The sequence below is a fragment of the Carcharhinus amblyrhynchos genome, chromosome 25, assembly GCF_965287045.1.
Source record: "Carcharhinus amblyrhynchos chromosome 25, sCarAmb.v2.hapA, whole genome shotgun sequence".
Taxonomy (NCBI): Eukaryota; Metazoa; Chordata; class Chondrichthyes; order Carcharhiniformes; family Carcharhinidae; genus Carcharhinus; species Carcharhinus amblyrhynchos.
The window spans coordinates 43952131-43968664 of NC_137348.1; the positions used below are offsets into that span (position 1 = coordinate 43952131).

The 16534-nt window shown below is 43.0% G+C and overlaps 1 protein-coding gene across 2 annotated transcripts in view; it reads right to left on the bottom strand.

Moving 5' to 3' along the window:
- The window catches only part of LOC145358288 (rab-like protein 6), a 132598-nt gene that overhangs the window by 40751 nt on the left and 75313 nt on the right, over positions 1-16534 (bottom strand). For both annotated transcript variants that reach the window (XM_080212182.1, XM_080212183.1), the window contains one exon: positions 8346-8451. In XM_080212182.1, the coding sequence (XP_080068308.1) occupies positions 8346-8451 (106 nt within the window). The remainder of the gene's footprint in view (positions 1-8345; positions 8452-16534) is intronic.

Below are 16534 nucleotides of genomic sequence, written 5' to 3' on the forward strand. Positions count from 1 at the left end.
GTCACTGAAGGTAAGCATGCAGGTGCAGCAGGCGATAAAGAAGGCAAATGGTATGTTGGCCTTCATTGCGAGAGGTTTTGAGTACAGGAGCAGGGATGTGTTGTTGCAATTATTGCCTTGGTGAGGCCACACCTAGAGTACTGTGTGCAGTTTTGGTCTCCTTTTCTGAGGAAGGACGTTTTTGCTCTCGAGGGGGTGCAGCGAAGGTTTACCAGGCTGATTCTGGGGATGGCGGGACTGATGTATGAGGAGAGATTGACTGGGTTCAGATTGTTTTTTCCTGGAGTTCAGACGAATGTTGGGGAGGGGGGGAGGAATCTCGTAGAGACTTACAAAATTCTAACAGGACTACACAGGATAGATGCAGGAAAGATGTTTCCAATGGTGGGGGGAGTCCAGAACTAGGGGTTACAGTCTGAGGATTCAAAATAGACTATTTAGGACGGAGGTGAGGAGATATTTCTTCACCCAAAGAGTGGTGAGCCTGTGGAATTCATTACCACAGGAAGTAGTTGATGCCAAAACATTGATTGTATTCAAAAGGTGGCTGGATATAGCACTTGGGGAGAATGTGATCAAAGGTTATGGGGAAAAAGCAGGATTATTGAGTTGGATGATTAGCTGGTGGAGCACCCTCCTACTCTTATCTTTTATGTCTCTATGTTACCTCTGGCAGCTTGTGCCAGACACTCACCACCCTCTGAGTGGAATAAATTGCCCTTCTGGACCCTTCTGTATCTCTCCCCAATCACCTTAAACATATGCCCACTAGCTTTAGACTCCCCTACCTTTGGAAAAAGATATTGATTATTTAACTGATCTATGCCCCTCATTATTTTATGGACCACTATAAGATCACCCTAAGCCTTCGAGGCACAGGGGAAAATGTCCCAGTTTATCCAGCTCTCCTCATAACTCAGACCATCAAGTCCCAGTAGCATCTTAGTAAATCTTTTTTGCACTCTTCCTACTTCAATAATATCCTTTCTATCATAGGGTAACCAGAATTGTACACAGTATTCCAAGTGTGACCATATTAATTTCTTGTACAACTTCAACAAGACGTCCCAATTCTTGTATTCAATGTTCTGACCAATTTAGCATGACCAATCTACCTAGCCTGCACATCTTTGGGCTGTGGGAGGAAAACAGAGCATCAGGAGCAAACTCTGGAGGACGTGCAGACTCTATACACACAGTCACCTGAGGCTGGAATCAAACCCAGGTCCTGGTGCTGAGAGATAGCATTGCTAACCACTGTTCCATCGTGTGGCCCAAAATGGTGAATGTGGGAATCAAGCAATCACAGTGAGAGGCAGTATTAAACAACAATGCAAATATCTCTGAGCTACAGTATTATAAAATGACTTTAAAAACTTTGTAGAACTACAGTATTAGTAAGACATCCAGGCTCAGACACAGGGAAGCTGCCTGTAAATGTTAGACTGTAATGAATGGGCTAGTCTATTGCTCACATTTACTCAGTCTTCTCAAAACCAATGAGAAGTATATCCTGTATAAATACAGAGCACAGAGAACCCAAGCTTTCAGGTCAATTTACAGTAAACACCATCCTCCTGGGGTGTCTGGAATAGTTTGAGTGTTGATCTAAGTGACTGTTCTACACAGTCTCCAGAGGAACCCTTGTGATGTTGATCAAGTTCTCACCTCTCCTCATGGCTCTACATCTACAATCCAGTTCAACAACCTTTTCTTAGTGGCTGTTTTCTTCACTGTTTTGATTTTGCATCAAGCTATAAATCAGATTCACAATGGTAATCCTATAGCAAGCAACCAAAAAGCTCCCAACATCTTAATGAAAGTAACATGAAACATCAGTACCCTAATGTCCACGAACAAACAGAATTAAACCACTACCGGCAAGGGGGGGGGGAGGTGTGTGTGTGTGTGTGTGTGTGTGTGTGTGGTGGTGGTGGTGGGAAATATAACACTCATTGCTTCAGTAGCAAACCTGCCTCCAAATCAAAAGCTTAGAGCTTCAAGTCCTACAAGTCCCACGGTCTTTTAGGAGAGATGTTAAACTGAATGCCTCTCTGCCCTTTCAACAGAAGGTAACTGATCACATGACACTATCCAAGGAAGAGTGTGGTGTTTCCCCTTGTTAACTGACAAATAGCTATCCCTCAATCAGTTTCACAAAAACAGATGACTGGTCATTATCACATTGCTGTTTATGGGAAGTCACACAAAGTATCTGCCACAATTCCTACCTAATCACACCAACATGTTTACATCAATGGGGACGAAGTATAAAGGGTCAAGAGTTTCAAGTTTTTAGGTGTCCAGATCATCAACAACCTGTCCTGGTCCCCCCAAGCTGACACTATAGTTAAGAAAGCCCACCAACGCCTCTACTTTCTCAGATGACAAAGGAAATTTGGCATGTCAGCTACGATTCTCACCAACTTTTGCACTATAGAAAGAATTCTTTCTGGTTGTATCACAGCTTGGTATGGCTCCTGCTCTGTCCAAGACCGCAAGGAACTACAAAAGGTCATGAATGTAGCCCAATCCATCATGCAAACCTCTCATCCACTGACTCTGTCTACACTTCCCACTGCCTCGGCAAAGCAGCCAGCATAATTAAGGTCCCCACGCACCCTAGGCATTCTCTCTTCCACCTTCTTCCTTCGGGAAAAAGATACAAAAGTCTGAGGTCACGTACCAATCGACACAAGAACAGCTTCTTCCCTGCTGCTGACAGGCTTTTGAATGGGCTTATCTTGCATTAAGTTGACCTTTCTCTACACCCTAGCTATGACTGTAATATTACATTCTGCACTCTCTCGTTTCCTTCTCTATGAACATATATGTTTTGTCTGTGTAGCGCGTAAGAAACAATACTTTTCACTGTATGTTAATACATTTGACAATAATAAATTAAATCAAATCAACGACACTTTAAAAACAGCTCACTGGCTGTGAAGTGCTTTGGGATATCCTAAAATTTGCCTTATAAATGCAGTCTTTCTTTATACAAATCACCGATTACTTGTAACAAGATTATGTTACAAGTAATCATGGGGACAGCAGGAAGCCACTTAATCCCTCAAATCTGTTTCACCATTCAATGAAATCATGGATTTAGGAATTGCAATGCTGCTAAATGTCATAGTTAGATTTTCTCTTGGAAACTTTTGTGGTACAAATGTTACTTACCACTTGTCAGCCCAAGCCTTGATAATGTCCAGGATCTGAGGATTTGCAAGTGGTGAACATTGTGGAATCATCAGCGAAACCTCTACTTATAACCTTATGAAGGAAGTAGCCCTTTTTTTGGTGTGCCATGTGTTGCTCCTGGCATTCTCTCTTGCACTCTTCACTAAACCAGGATTAAACCCCTGGCTTGATGATAATGGTAGAGTGGGAGATATGCTGAGCCATGTAGTTACATATTGCGGTTAAGTACAATTCTGCTGCTGCTGATAGCACACAGTATCTTACGGTTACTCAGTTTTGAGTTGCTGGGTCTATTTGAATCTATCCTATTTAACATGGTGGTAGTGCCACATAACACAATGGACAGAATTCTCAATGTGAAGATAGAACTTCCTCTCCACAAAAACTGTGGTGGTCACTCCTACTGATACTGTCATGGATAGATGCATCTGTGGCAGGCAGGGTTGGTGAAGGTGAGGTCAAGTATGCTTATCCCTCTTGTTGGTTCTCTCGTCATCTCTTTGTAATTTTATATCTCTATCTATACTTCATACAATGCTACGCATCATTGTATCACCTGCAAATCTAACTATTTTCTGTCCCATTACCTACGTCATTAATAAAAATTCTAAATAATTGAGAACACAACACAGATCCTTGTGGAACACCACCATTCATAACTTACCAATTGGAGTACCTACCCACTATCTCGACTCTCAGTGTCCTGCCACTCAACTCAATTTCCAATCCAGGTCAATAAAGTGCTGAGAATTCCAGGGTCAGCAACTTGAGTTAACAATTTTTAATGAGCACATTTATCAAATGCTTTCTGTAAGTTCAATGAATTGACATCATAGATATTCTCTTGTTCACTACTTTTGTCACTTCTTCAAAAAAAACCTAGTTTAAAAGAATGACCTCCCTGTGACCAATCCCTACTGACTCTCTGATTAGCTGAACATGCAAGAGCTTCAGTCACCCTATCCATAAAGATAGAATCTAGGAATTTCCTAACACCAGGTGTTAGGCTAACTGATCTATAATTCCCTGGTTTCCATCTCTCACCTTTCTCAAATAGTAGGTGGACATGGGTAATTTTCTAAAAGATCAGCTCCAGAATACTTGATTGAAAAAGAACAGTTCCAGAGTGGAAAGAACGCTGATAGATAATAGTTAAGACATCAGAATGCCCTCACTTATTCCCTTCAAACCAAGGCTTGGGTTGTGAAGATATAGCACTCTGTACAGCTGTTATTTTCTTCCTTACTGTTATCTTGCTGAAGTTAATTTTATTGTGACCCTACCCCAATCCAATATTAGTTTAGTTGGGAATGTCTGGGACGCTGACATCTTTTTCTGCTGCAAATACTGACATTCAGCACGTTCACCACTTCCTTATATTCACTGACTGTAACATGATCATCAGTTTTCAACAGGCCACCATCCATTACCTAATATAATGGTTAAACAAAAACTACATTTGTTTTTCTGCCAGATATCCTTTGTATAGAATCCCTACAGTGCAGAAGAAGGCCATTCAGCCCATCGAGTCTGCTCTCAAAAGAACCACCACCCAGGCCCACCCCCCTGCCCTATTCCCTTAACCCCATACATTTACCATGGCAAATAGACCCAAACTAAACATCTTTGGACACTAAGGGGAATTTAACAGGCCAATCCACCTAACATACACATCTTTGGACTGAAGGAGGAAAGCAGAGCACCCGGAGAAAATCCATGCAGACATGAGAAGAATGTGCAAACTCCACACAGACTCTGGATAGAACTGAACCCGGGTCCCTGGTGCTTTGAGGCAACAGAACAGTGCTAATCACTGACACAATGTACAGGATGATCTTACTGACACAATGGGGCAAAGTTTCCCGTTCTGTCCTTCAAGGGAATGGGAGCAGACGGGGGGCAGAACATGGGAAAGTTTGTTGACCTTGGGTAGGATTCTGGTGTTGGGGCGAGCGCAGCCGGAAAAACCCGCCTGAAGTGTGAAATGATCTCACTGACATCTGCGCACCAATTCATCAGTGTATAAATCAAGGAGAACTGAGATTAATTATCAGGATAAAATATCATTAATTACTGATTCTGAAGAAAAGTCTGAAAGTTTTACATCAATTTTTATAAAGAGCAACATAGGCGCTCCTTCATTCTACTTTAGTCAGTCGTGAAAGGCAAATAGTGAAATGAGAACATGGCCCTTGGTATTAAGAAGGATTCTTCTTTTAGCAGGCTGAATAATGAGGTTGTATTTCTGTGCTTGCTGACAGAGGGAAACAATGCAAAGACTATTATTAGCACTGGATTAGAATGGGCATAGTCCCAAGGCACAGTGATCTATGGCAGTGTTTACCAGAACTCCAGAACATTATACATGAGTAGTGTCAATGACACATGATGCTGCTTTCATCCAATATTAAAGCGGAGTCACTCTGTTGATTGACTACCGCAGCCTAAAAACTCCCAGTGATCAAATCTGTGACACTTTAACCCTTACACTGCTGGCAGCTGTTATTGTAGAAACGCATGAACTGATACTCATTTTCATATATCATGGTGCTGCTACTAGAAAATCTGAAAATCCACCTTGGAGAAAGTATTCAACACAAAGATCAGTGGATGACAGTGCGGGATAGGTATTGGTCAGTGGGACGCAGGCGCTGGTCAGCATGGGACAGGTACTTGGGCAGTGCGAGACAGGTGCCTGGGCAGTGTGGGACAGGTGCCTGGGCAGTGTGGGACAGGTACTGGTCACTGTGGGACAGTGTGGGATCGGTCTTGGATGTCACCAGACATCTCTGAAGCTGAGCAATGCTCCGTGCCTCTGAAGCAGGGAGCCCACTCAGTCCGTAGCTGGCACATTTCACCAGTGTTGTTAGGTGGTCTCCCCACACATCAATTCCAGCCATTGCTGCCTGAGCACTAACCGTGACAGGATGAGACCCTGAGTTGATATCCAGGCAGCAAAGGGGTCTGCAAGCCTTTCATCCCTGGACTTTATCTGAGGGGAGGGGGCAGCAGCATGGTACGTTTTGTGCACCCCGTGCCTTGGAAGCTGCCTTTAGGGTGGTATCACATTGTTCATGTGACAACACAACAGCACAATCGGTGCTATTGAGTGAGCAGCTTTTAGCCGAGTTCCCTCCAGCAACGTGGGACAGTAAAGTGTTTTACAGAAAGCCAACATTTGAAGCAATCTCACTGCTTCAGAGAAGCACGAGTTCCTAGGGTTTGATAGTCCAATGTGACCCAGTTAGTAATTTGCACTGACAGGCAAATAAGCAGAGTGCTAGTAGCAAGGGTGCATCTCATGAGAGTTGTTTCAGAATTCAGAGCTGTACCAAGTGAACTGGTCTATCAGGCTATTCACGGTACAATCAGAGCAGTATTACCTGTGAAATAGTTACCCAGTTACAAAGGATATGGGTCAGAGTCAGCTCCTCCGCTGTTGCTCTTCAAAAAAAGTTGTTTATTTATTCGTCACAAGTAGGCTTACATTCATACTGCAATGAAGTTACACACTCTGCATCCGTTTGGGGACACTGAGGAAGAATTTAGCATGGTCAATTCATCTAACCGGCATGTCTTTCCGATTGTGGGAGGAAACTGGGCCAGACATAGGGAGAATCACAAGCAGTTGTTTGTGGGTGCAGCAGGTAATTAAGAAGGTAAATGGAATTTTGTCCTTCTTTGCTAGAGGGATGGAGTTTAAAAACAGTGAGGTTATGTTGCAGCTGCGTAAGGTGCTGGTGAGGCCACACCTGGAGTACTGTGTACAGTTTTGGTCTTACTTGAGAAAGGATATTCTGGCACTGGAGGGGGTGCAGAGGAGATTCACTAGGTTGATTCTGGAGTTGAGAGGGTTGGCTTACAAGGAGAGAGTGAGTAGACTGGAGCCATACTCATTGGAATTCAGAAGAATGAGAGGAGATTGTATAGAAACATATAAGATTATGAAGGAAAAAGACAAGATAGAAACAAGGAAGTTGTTTCCACTGGCGGGTGAACCAGGAACACTCCTCATCACAATGGATGTCTCGGCGCTCTACACCAGCATCCCCCATGACGATGGCATTGCTGAAACTGCCTCAGTACTCAACACCGACAACTTCCAGTCTCCAGATGCAATTTTACAACTCATCCGCTTCATCCTGGGCTTCAATGTCTTCACCTTCTACAAGTAGTTCTTCATCCAGACACACGGAACAGCCATGGGGACCAAATTCGCACCTCAATATGCCAACATCTTCATGCACAGCTTTGAACAAGACCTCTTCACTGCACAGGACCTTCAACCGATGCTGTACACTATATACAATTCTTCATAATGATAAAAAAATTCATACATTCTTACTTTTAAAAAAAATATTTATGATTGTTCAACTTCTATCTTAATCCCATGAAGATGTCCCAATCATCTATTTCACACAATAAAAAAGAATTAAAAATAAAGGATAATCAGTGCATTTTGCTTCCCACTTTGCTGTCTGTGAGATTACTTCAATACGATTGGCTGCTTATTCTATCTGATAACATCACTGCTGCTGGACATCCGGAGATCCCCTGGACACCATTTCCATACAATATCAGGAAAGGGGAAATTCATATTACAAACATAGCTAGATCTGAAGTCAGTTGTGAGTACTGTCACCTTACTGTTAACTGCATTAACAGGGTCAAAAAATCAGAGATTGAACCCACTTCCCTAAAACTGTACATGATATTTCTGGTGGAATGTTTCTATATACTTTATTTGAAATTTCCTCCTTGCTCCCAATCCCTGCCTCTCCTCTCTCATAGTCACTGATTGATGCTGGTTATAGTTCCATAAGCCAGGATCTCACCCAATGTGCTGTCCCTCACTCTTCAGCTTAGTATCGAAAGGGGAGCACCATCGTGTAAATGACACACAAACATTACCACCTGTACATTCACCCAGCTAGCGACCTCTTGACGTGTTTCAGCTGCCCACCCATAATGGAGAACATTTACTCAATCTGTAAACTGTAAAGTCAAAGTACTGAGGACTTTAGCTCATTTGAAGATGTGCTATAGTAATTAGAAGGTACACAATAAGGGTAATGTGATATCTACCAATCAGTATCCACACTGGAGCTGTAATCAAGAATTCAAAACTAATCCGAGCCATTTACCTGCAGCTGAAGGAATGGAATATTGAAAAACTTGTGTAAATACTTCAGGCCAAAGCCATTCTTCATTGATGATTCTGCATAACGAATGTAGGATGATCTGGGTAACCTAGAGATCAAAGAAAAGGCAACATTAATAAAGGAATGAAACACTCAGCAGATTGGCTAGTGGGCTCCTCAGTGAAAAGTCCAATTCTAAGGTCAGGTCACACAGGCCATTAAAGTTTATTTATTAGTGTCACAAGGGGGCTTACATTAACACTGCAAAGAAGCTGCTGTGAAAATCCCCTAGTCGCCACACTCTGGCGGCCGGTCGGGTACACTGAGGGAAAGTTTAGCATGGCCAATGCACCTAACCAGCACGCCATTCGGACTATGGGAGGAATCCGGAGCACCTGGAGGGAACCCACGCAGACACGGACAGTATGCGCAGACTCCACAGATACAGTAAGCCAAGGTCCAAATTGAACCTGAGTCCTTGGCACTGTGAGGCAGCAGTGCCTCCATGCCACCCTGTAATTAGAAAAAGTACAGGATATACGCAAATGTATGACAACTTGGGAAATGGTAAGAAAATGATTAGAAATAAAGGGGTTCTATTATATCACCCTTTCATGTATTCATTATACCCCAAAGAACTTCACAGTGAAATAATTTTGAACTGCAGTAATTGTTATCCAAATACCTCAAGGTCTGGTTAAAGTTTTGAGTCAACAATATTGTTTGAATCACTGTGGGCAACCTAGGCAGCTCCCTTGGTAAGTGTAGTTCTAACACACAAAGCAGTGAGTTAACTATAGTAAGACTGCCGCTCTGAATTGTAACCTCAGTATCTCTGAGCTAGAGAGAGATGAGATGAGCCTCTGTTGTTCACTATCCAGTAATGCCCGCTCCTTGCATACAGGTGCGTGGACACACTGCAAAACAGGCTCAGCTCAGTAATGCTGCCCCCTCCCCATGGTCAAATAACCTGTCAGCACCAAATATTTTCCTTCAGCGAGTTATTGAGTCCAGCTCCTGGCACCGGGTCCTAGAAGGATATCAGTAACACCTCGGAGTAAGAAGCAGTGGAATTTAGTCAATAATAAAGAATCTGTTACTGGAAACTGAGTTTCAGGGAGTTTAATCATACTCCAGTTTTCAGTAGAACTAAAACCTCGTAGACACCAGTTGTATCCTCTCATTTCCTTTGCTTGTATCCTTTACCTTATAGCCTAACACCACTAACAGCATAATTCTGCGCAGCATCCTCTATACTTTTCAATAAGTTTAAGCAGTGGTCTTGCCCTACTGGAGTATTAGAGACTACAAGGGAGAGAGCTGATTGGTATGTAGTGAGTGAGGTCAGGTAGGTATTTACTATTTTTATCATTTATAGCTTGTAGGTCTTTTAGTGGTTTATAGTTTGTAAGGGTGTTATTCTATAGTAATGAGGACCAGGGAAGAAGGGCCCTAGAGTAATTGATAGCAGTTGATTTTAAGCATCTTCCAAAGATATAACTTGAAGGGTTAAGTCAGGGGATGAGAGCTCAAAGCAGTAGTGCGTTCTTTGTGCTCCATGTCAGAAGCCGGGAACATTTCCAGTGCCCTGGCCAGCATGTGAGCAGGAAGAGTCTCCAGCTGTAGATCCTGGAAGCCCGGGTTTTGAAGCTGGAGCAGAGGCTGGGGACACTGGAGTATCTGCGAGAGAGCGAGAGTATTGTGGATAGCAACGATAGAGAGGTGGTCACATCGCAGGCTCAGACTCCACAGGAAGGGAGGGAATAGGTGATTACCAGGCAGAACAAGATGATGAGGCAGGCAGTGCAGGAATCTCCTGTGGCCATTCCCTGAAAAACAGATATATCACTTAGGATACTGTTGAGGGGGATTGTTTCCGAGGGGAAAACAGCAATAGCCTAATTCGCTGCAGCATGATTGGCTCTGCTCAATGGGAGACCAGTAAAAAGTGTGGAAACACAACAGTTACAGGGAACTCAATTATAAGGGGAATGGATAGGTGCTTCTAGGGCTGCAAACAAGGCTCCAGAATGGCATTTTGTCTCACTGGTGCTGGAGTCAAGGATGTCTCAGAGGAGCTACAGGACATTCTGGAGGGGGGACGGCCAGTGGCTGTGATACATTTCAGTACAGATAACAGATTTTAAAAAGAGATAAGGTCCTAAAAGAAGAATATAGGGAGTTTGGATATTGAAATGTAGAGGATCTCAAAGATAGTGATCTCAGGATAATTACCAGTGCCATGCGTCAGTCAGAGTAGGAACAGCAGGATTTATAGGATAAATACATGACTGAACAGATGGTCTGAGGTGGAGGGTTTCAGGTGCCTAGGACATTGGGACTAGTTCTGGGGGAGGTGGGACCAGTACAAACTGGACAGCTTACACCTGGGCTGATGTTCTAGGTGCAGTATTCGCTAGAGTGGTTTAGGGAGGGTTTGAACTAAAATGGCAGAGGGATGGGATTCTATGGAAGGAGATAAAGGAAGGGAAATCAAGGACAAGAACTAAAGGCAGCAAGGCGAATAAGAAAAGTCATATGCAGCAAATTCATGGGCAAGAGTCACACAGTGTCACAGTGAAGAATAGTGAGAACACGACCAGTAATGTTAAAAAGACAAGCCTGAAGCCTTTGTGCCTTAACTCACAAAGCATTCGCAATAAAGTAGATAAATTAATCGCACTAATAGATGTAAAGAGGTATGATGTAGTGGGAATTTTGGAGACATGCTGCAGGGTGACCAGAGATAGGAAATGAACATCCATAGTATTCAGAATTCAGGAAGGACAGACAAAAAGGAAAAAGCGGTGGATTTGCATGGATGGTTAAAGAGGAAACTAATCACCAGTGAGGAAAGATATTAGCTTTGATGATGTGGAATCTGTATGGATAGAGCTAAGAAACACTAAGAGGCAAAAAACTTTAGTGGGGGTTGTACACAGACCCCCAAACTGTGGTGGTGATGTTGGGAATGGCACTGAACAGAAAAGCAGCCAGCATAATCAAGTACCCCAGGCACCCCGGACATTCTCTCTTCCGGCTTCTTCCATCGGGAAGAACATACAAAATCTGAGGACACGTACCAACCAACTCAAGAACAGCTTCTTCCCTGCTGCTACCAGACTTTTGAATGGACCTACCTTGTATTAAGTTGATCTTTCTCTAAACCTCAGTTATGACTGTAATACTATATACTGCACTTTCTCCATTCCTTCCCTACGAACGGTATGCTTTGTCTATATAGCATGCAAGAAACAATATTTTCCACTGTATACTAATACATGTGACAATAATAAATCAAAAGTGTGATGCGTGACTGAAGTGAACACTCTTTTAAAGTGTCAGCACAAGCACACAGGGACAAATGGCCTGATGTTCTGCTGTAAGATGGTGTAATTTGAGATTGTACCTGGTAACTATGACTTCAGGACAATGGTCTTAAAAACTCTCCATCTCTGGGCTTCTCTCACCTCACATCGAGCTCTATTGTGCACAAATCGGGATGATGCTTCTTAATCAATAACCCCAGTATTGTTTCATCATGTGACTATGAGGACGGTAGGAGGGGAACTCAGTGGTTCTTGTTCTCTAAATTCCTATGTTTCTATCGATAGTAAAGTGTAGCTCAAAGTGTTGTACACAAAGTGTTGTACCGAGTTCCTGACACCACGGCAGAAATACTAGCTTTGTTTCATAAATAATTGGATGTTGCATTGGGGGTGACTTAAGATGAGCCAAGATGGGCCAAATAACATTCCTCATTCTCATCTTGTAAACAGCCAGTTAAAGAGAGAAGGAAACAGGAGTCAGCAAAAATAAAAGCACCACAAATGTATAATAAATAGGGATTCTTCAAACAGTCTGCATCAAAAGCCTTAGATTCCTCTCCAGCAACTCACACCCGGTTAGAATGCTATCATTAGCTTCTATTCTAACATAGGCATTTACTGCCCATAAATAGTCAGCAGGACATTCATCCAAGAGTTAAAACAGCAATGGTCTCAGTACAAATGCTATGGGGATGGGAATATAATTAATAATGAGATTAATCCAATATTTAACAGCTTTCAAAAACAAACTGTGACAAAAGTACTTCTGGGAATTCAAAGAGTTTACAATGGAGCTATAAAATATGCAGAAGGAACATTATATCTGCTCCATTGCCAGTCTATCAGATCACCACATCCAAAGGCAAACAGCAGACTATGACCCCAATTCAGTAAGGCTGCCGGTCAGCCTAGGAGATGAATGGAAATATTTCCTTTGTATATTAGAAACTGACAGCAGGAGGTAGCTGGAGACAAGCAGTTGCCAGGAGTAGAGAGAGCCTGGGTAAAAATGTACTGAGTAAAGGCAGGCAAATCAGCATTCCCACAGCCTCACCCGTGCACTGGCAGCTCCCATCAGCATCTGCTGGCTTTTCTGAGCTTCTAGATGCTAAGCTGTAGATTTGGAAGCAGAGGACAGGAGGTACTAGTGTGTGAAGCTTCTGGCAAAACTCTCCATCTGGCACAGACCATTCTGCTGCACCAGTTCTCGGTACCTGGTATAAATGTGCAGGAGATAACAAAGAAGACAAAGGAACAGGGAACTCTAATGTACACAGCTCAAATGCTAACCTCTCATTAGTTCATAGAGATGCTGGCTGATACTAGAGGGTCCATTTCAGCACTCAAGGTCTTGTGGCCTTCGATAGTCTAGAAGGAATGGCAGTGGGAGCTATCATGGAGTTAGCTCAAAAGAGAAACTTCAGTTCTATCTCACAGATAGTGAAATACATTTCTGAATTTTACTCATTGTTGCAATGTAGGAAATGCAGCAGCTAGTTTACACATAGCAAGATCGCACAAACAGCAATGTAATAATAATCAAATTATCTGATATAATGCTGATTGAGGGATTATAATTGATTTATTTGTTACATGTATTAGCATACAGTGAAAAGTATTTTTTTTGCACACTTTACAGACAAAGCATACCATACATAGAAAAGGAAATGAGAGAGTGCAGAATGTAGTGTTACACTCATAGCTAAGGTGTAGAAAAAGTTCAACTTAATGCAAGGTAAGTCCATTCAAAAGTCTGACAGCAGCAGGGAAGAAGCTGTTCTTGAGTTGGCTGGTACATGTCCTCAGACTTTTATATCTTTTTCCCAATGCAAGTGGGTGGAAGAGAGTATGTTAGGGGTACATAGGGTCCTTAATTATGCTGGTTGCCTTTCCGAGACAACAGGAAGTACAGCCAGTCAATGGATGGGAGGCTGGTTTGAGTGTTGGATTGGGTTTTGTTCACGACCCTTTGAAGTTTATTGTGGTCTTGGACAGAGCAGGAACTACATCAAGCTGTGAGACAACCAGAAAGAATGCTTCCTATGGTGCATCTGTAAAAGTTGGTGAGAGTCGTAGTGGACATACCAAATTTCCTTAGTCTTCACAGAAAATAGAGACTTTGGTGGGTTTCTTAATTATAGTGTTGGCATGGAGGGACCAGGACAGGTTTTTGGTGATCTGGACACCTAAACACCTGAACGTCTCAACCATTTCTATTTCGTCCCCAGTACAGACGTCAGAGCATTCCTCCTTCTCATCTTGTAAATAGTCAGTCGAAGATCAACCTATGGAAAGTGACTGGCATGGATGGGGTACACGAACGAGCACTCAGATTGTGACGGACCAACTGGTGGGTTTCTTAATTATAGTGTTGACTATTCTAATGCTCTCCTGACCTCCCATGTTCAACCCTCCATAAAATTGGAAATACTTTTCTCCATGTCCTAACTCATACCCTGGGCTTGCTAACTTATACTGACTTCCAGTTAATGTCCAAAATCTAAAATTCCCATCCTGGATTTCAAATCCCTCTGAGTTCCAGCTTCTTTGTATCTTAGTAATCTCCTTCATCCACACAACCCGCCAGGATAGCTGCACTTCTCGAGTTCTGGCCTCTTGTGGAAACCTGATTTTAATCAGCTCCATCACTGACAACTATTGTTTTCAGCTGCTAAGAAACCACTCTCCTCCCCTAACCCTTGCCATATCATTTCCCTCCTATTAAGAGTTTCCTCAAAATCTCTTGTTTTAACCAAACTTTTGGTAAAATCCATAATATCTGCACGTGGCTGGATTTTAAATTTTGTTTTATAATGCTCCACTGATGACACCAAGATTGGTGGAACGGTAAATTGCGCGGAGGGTGTGGAGGGTCTGCAGAAGGATCTAGATAGGCTGGGCGAATGGGCCAGGAGCTGGCAAATGGAATTTAATGTTGGCAAGTGCGAGCTGGTCCACTTTGGTAGGAATAATGGTAGGAAGGACTATTACTTACGTGGCGAAAAACTGCAGCAGGCGACGGTGCAGAGGGACCTCGGGGTCCTTGTGCGTGAGTTGCAAAAACCCAGCCTGCAGGTGCAGCAGGTGGTCAGGAAGGCGAATGGGATGCTGGCCTTCATAGCGAGGGGGATTGAATATAAAAGTAGGGAGGTCTTGCTGCAGCTGTATAGGGCATTGGAGTACTGTGTGCAGTTTTGGGCGCCGCACTTACGCAAGGATATTTTGGCCTTGGAGGGAGTGCAGAGGAGGTTTACTAGGCTGATACCGGAGTTGAGGGGGTTGAGCTATGAGGAGAGGCTGAATAAACTAGGCTTGTACTCGTTAGAGTTTAGAAGAATGAGGGGAGATCTCATTGAGACATATAAGATGATGAATGGGATGGATAGGATAGAGGTGGAGAGACTCTTCCTGCTCAGAAAGGACAGTAGGACTAGGGGGCACAGCCTCAAGATAAAGGGGTGGTGGTTTAGAACGGAGTTGAGGAGGAACTTCTTCACTCAAAGGGTGGTGAATCTCTGGAATTCTCTGCCCATTGAAGTGGTGGAGGCTGCCTCGCTAAATATTTTTAAGACGCGGGTTGATGGGTTTTTGATAAGCGAGGGGGTTAAGGGTTATGGGGAGAGGGCGGGAATGTGGAACTGAGCCACATCAGCCATGATCTTATTGAATAGCGGGGCAGGCTCGAAGGGCTAGATGGCCTACTCTTGCTCCTATTTCTTATGTTCTTATGTGAAACGCTTTGGGGTGTTTAACTATTTAAAAGCTGTTTCTGCTGTTCCATCCACTTTACCAAATGTGCCACAAGGCATTAGCTTCTCAATAAGCTCAAAGCTTCACTCCAATTCACTGCACTTCATTGAAATATTCTTTGTTTCTCTCTTCTGTATAATTACATTGGTTCCAATCTTAGCATTTTGTCTTTGATCTATATTTTATGCTTCATCTGTTCTGATCTCTGAACATCTCTCATCTGCTTTACTGTTACAACTGCTTTGATGAAATCTGCTTTGTTCTTTCTTGCTGAAACTGTATTTGCTCACTTAGATCCCACATCCTGATTGAGAAGGCACATGGAATATAAAGAAATTTGGCGAGGTGGAAGCGATACTGGCTTTGTAATAGGATACAAAGTGTAGTGGATGTCTGAGTGACTGGAGACCAGTGTCCAGCGGTGTACCACAAGCATCAATGGTGGAACCCTTATTGTTTATTTTCTACATAGTGATGAGGTAAGAATGTGGGGGAATGATAAGTAAGTTTGCAGATTACGCTAAGATTGGTAGGGTAGTTAAGTGTGAAGAAAGAGGTCATAGGTTACAGGAAGGTATAGACAGATTGCTTAGATGGGCAGAGCAATGGCAGATGGTATTTAATGCTGATATTATGAGGTGAAGTAACTAGACAAGAGAAAAAAGCAAATTACTGCGGATGCTGGAGTCTGAAACCAAAAGAGAAAATGCTGGAAAATCTTTGACAAAGGGTCATCTGGACTCAAAATGTCAGCTCTTGCCTCTCCTTCCAGATGCTGCCAGACCTGCTGAGATTTTCCAGCATTTTCTCTTTTGGTAATTAGACAAGGGAGTATTTAATGAATGGCAGGACATTGGAAAGTTCAGAGGGATAGATGCATCTTGGGGTAGTTATTCACCATCCCTGAAGGTGGCAGAGGGGTGAACAGGCTGGTTAAGAAGGCATATGGGACACTTGTTTTTATCAGTCTTGACACAGAATATAAGAACAAGGAGGTAATTTGGGAGCTGTACAAAACATTGGTAAGGCCACAGCTGGAATTTTCAATGCAGTTCTGGTCACTATAGTAAGGATGTGATAGCACTGGAGAGGGTACAGAGGAGATTCACCAGG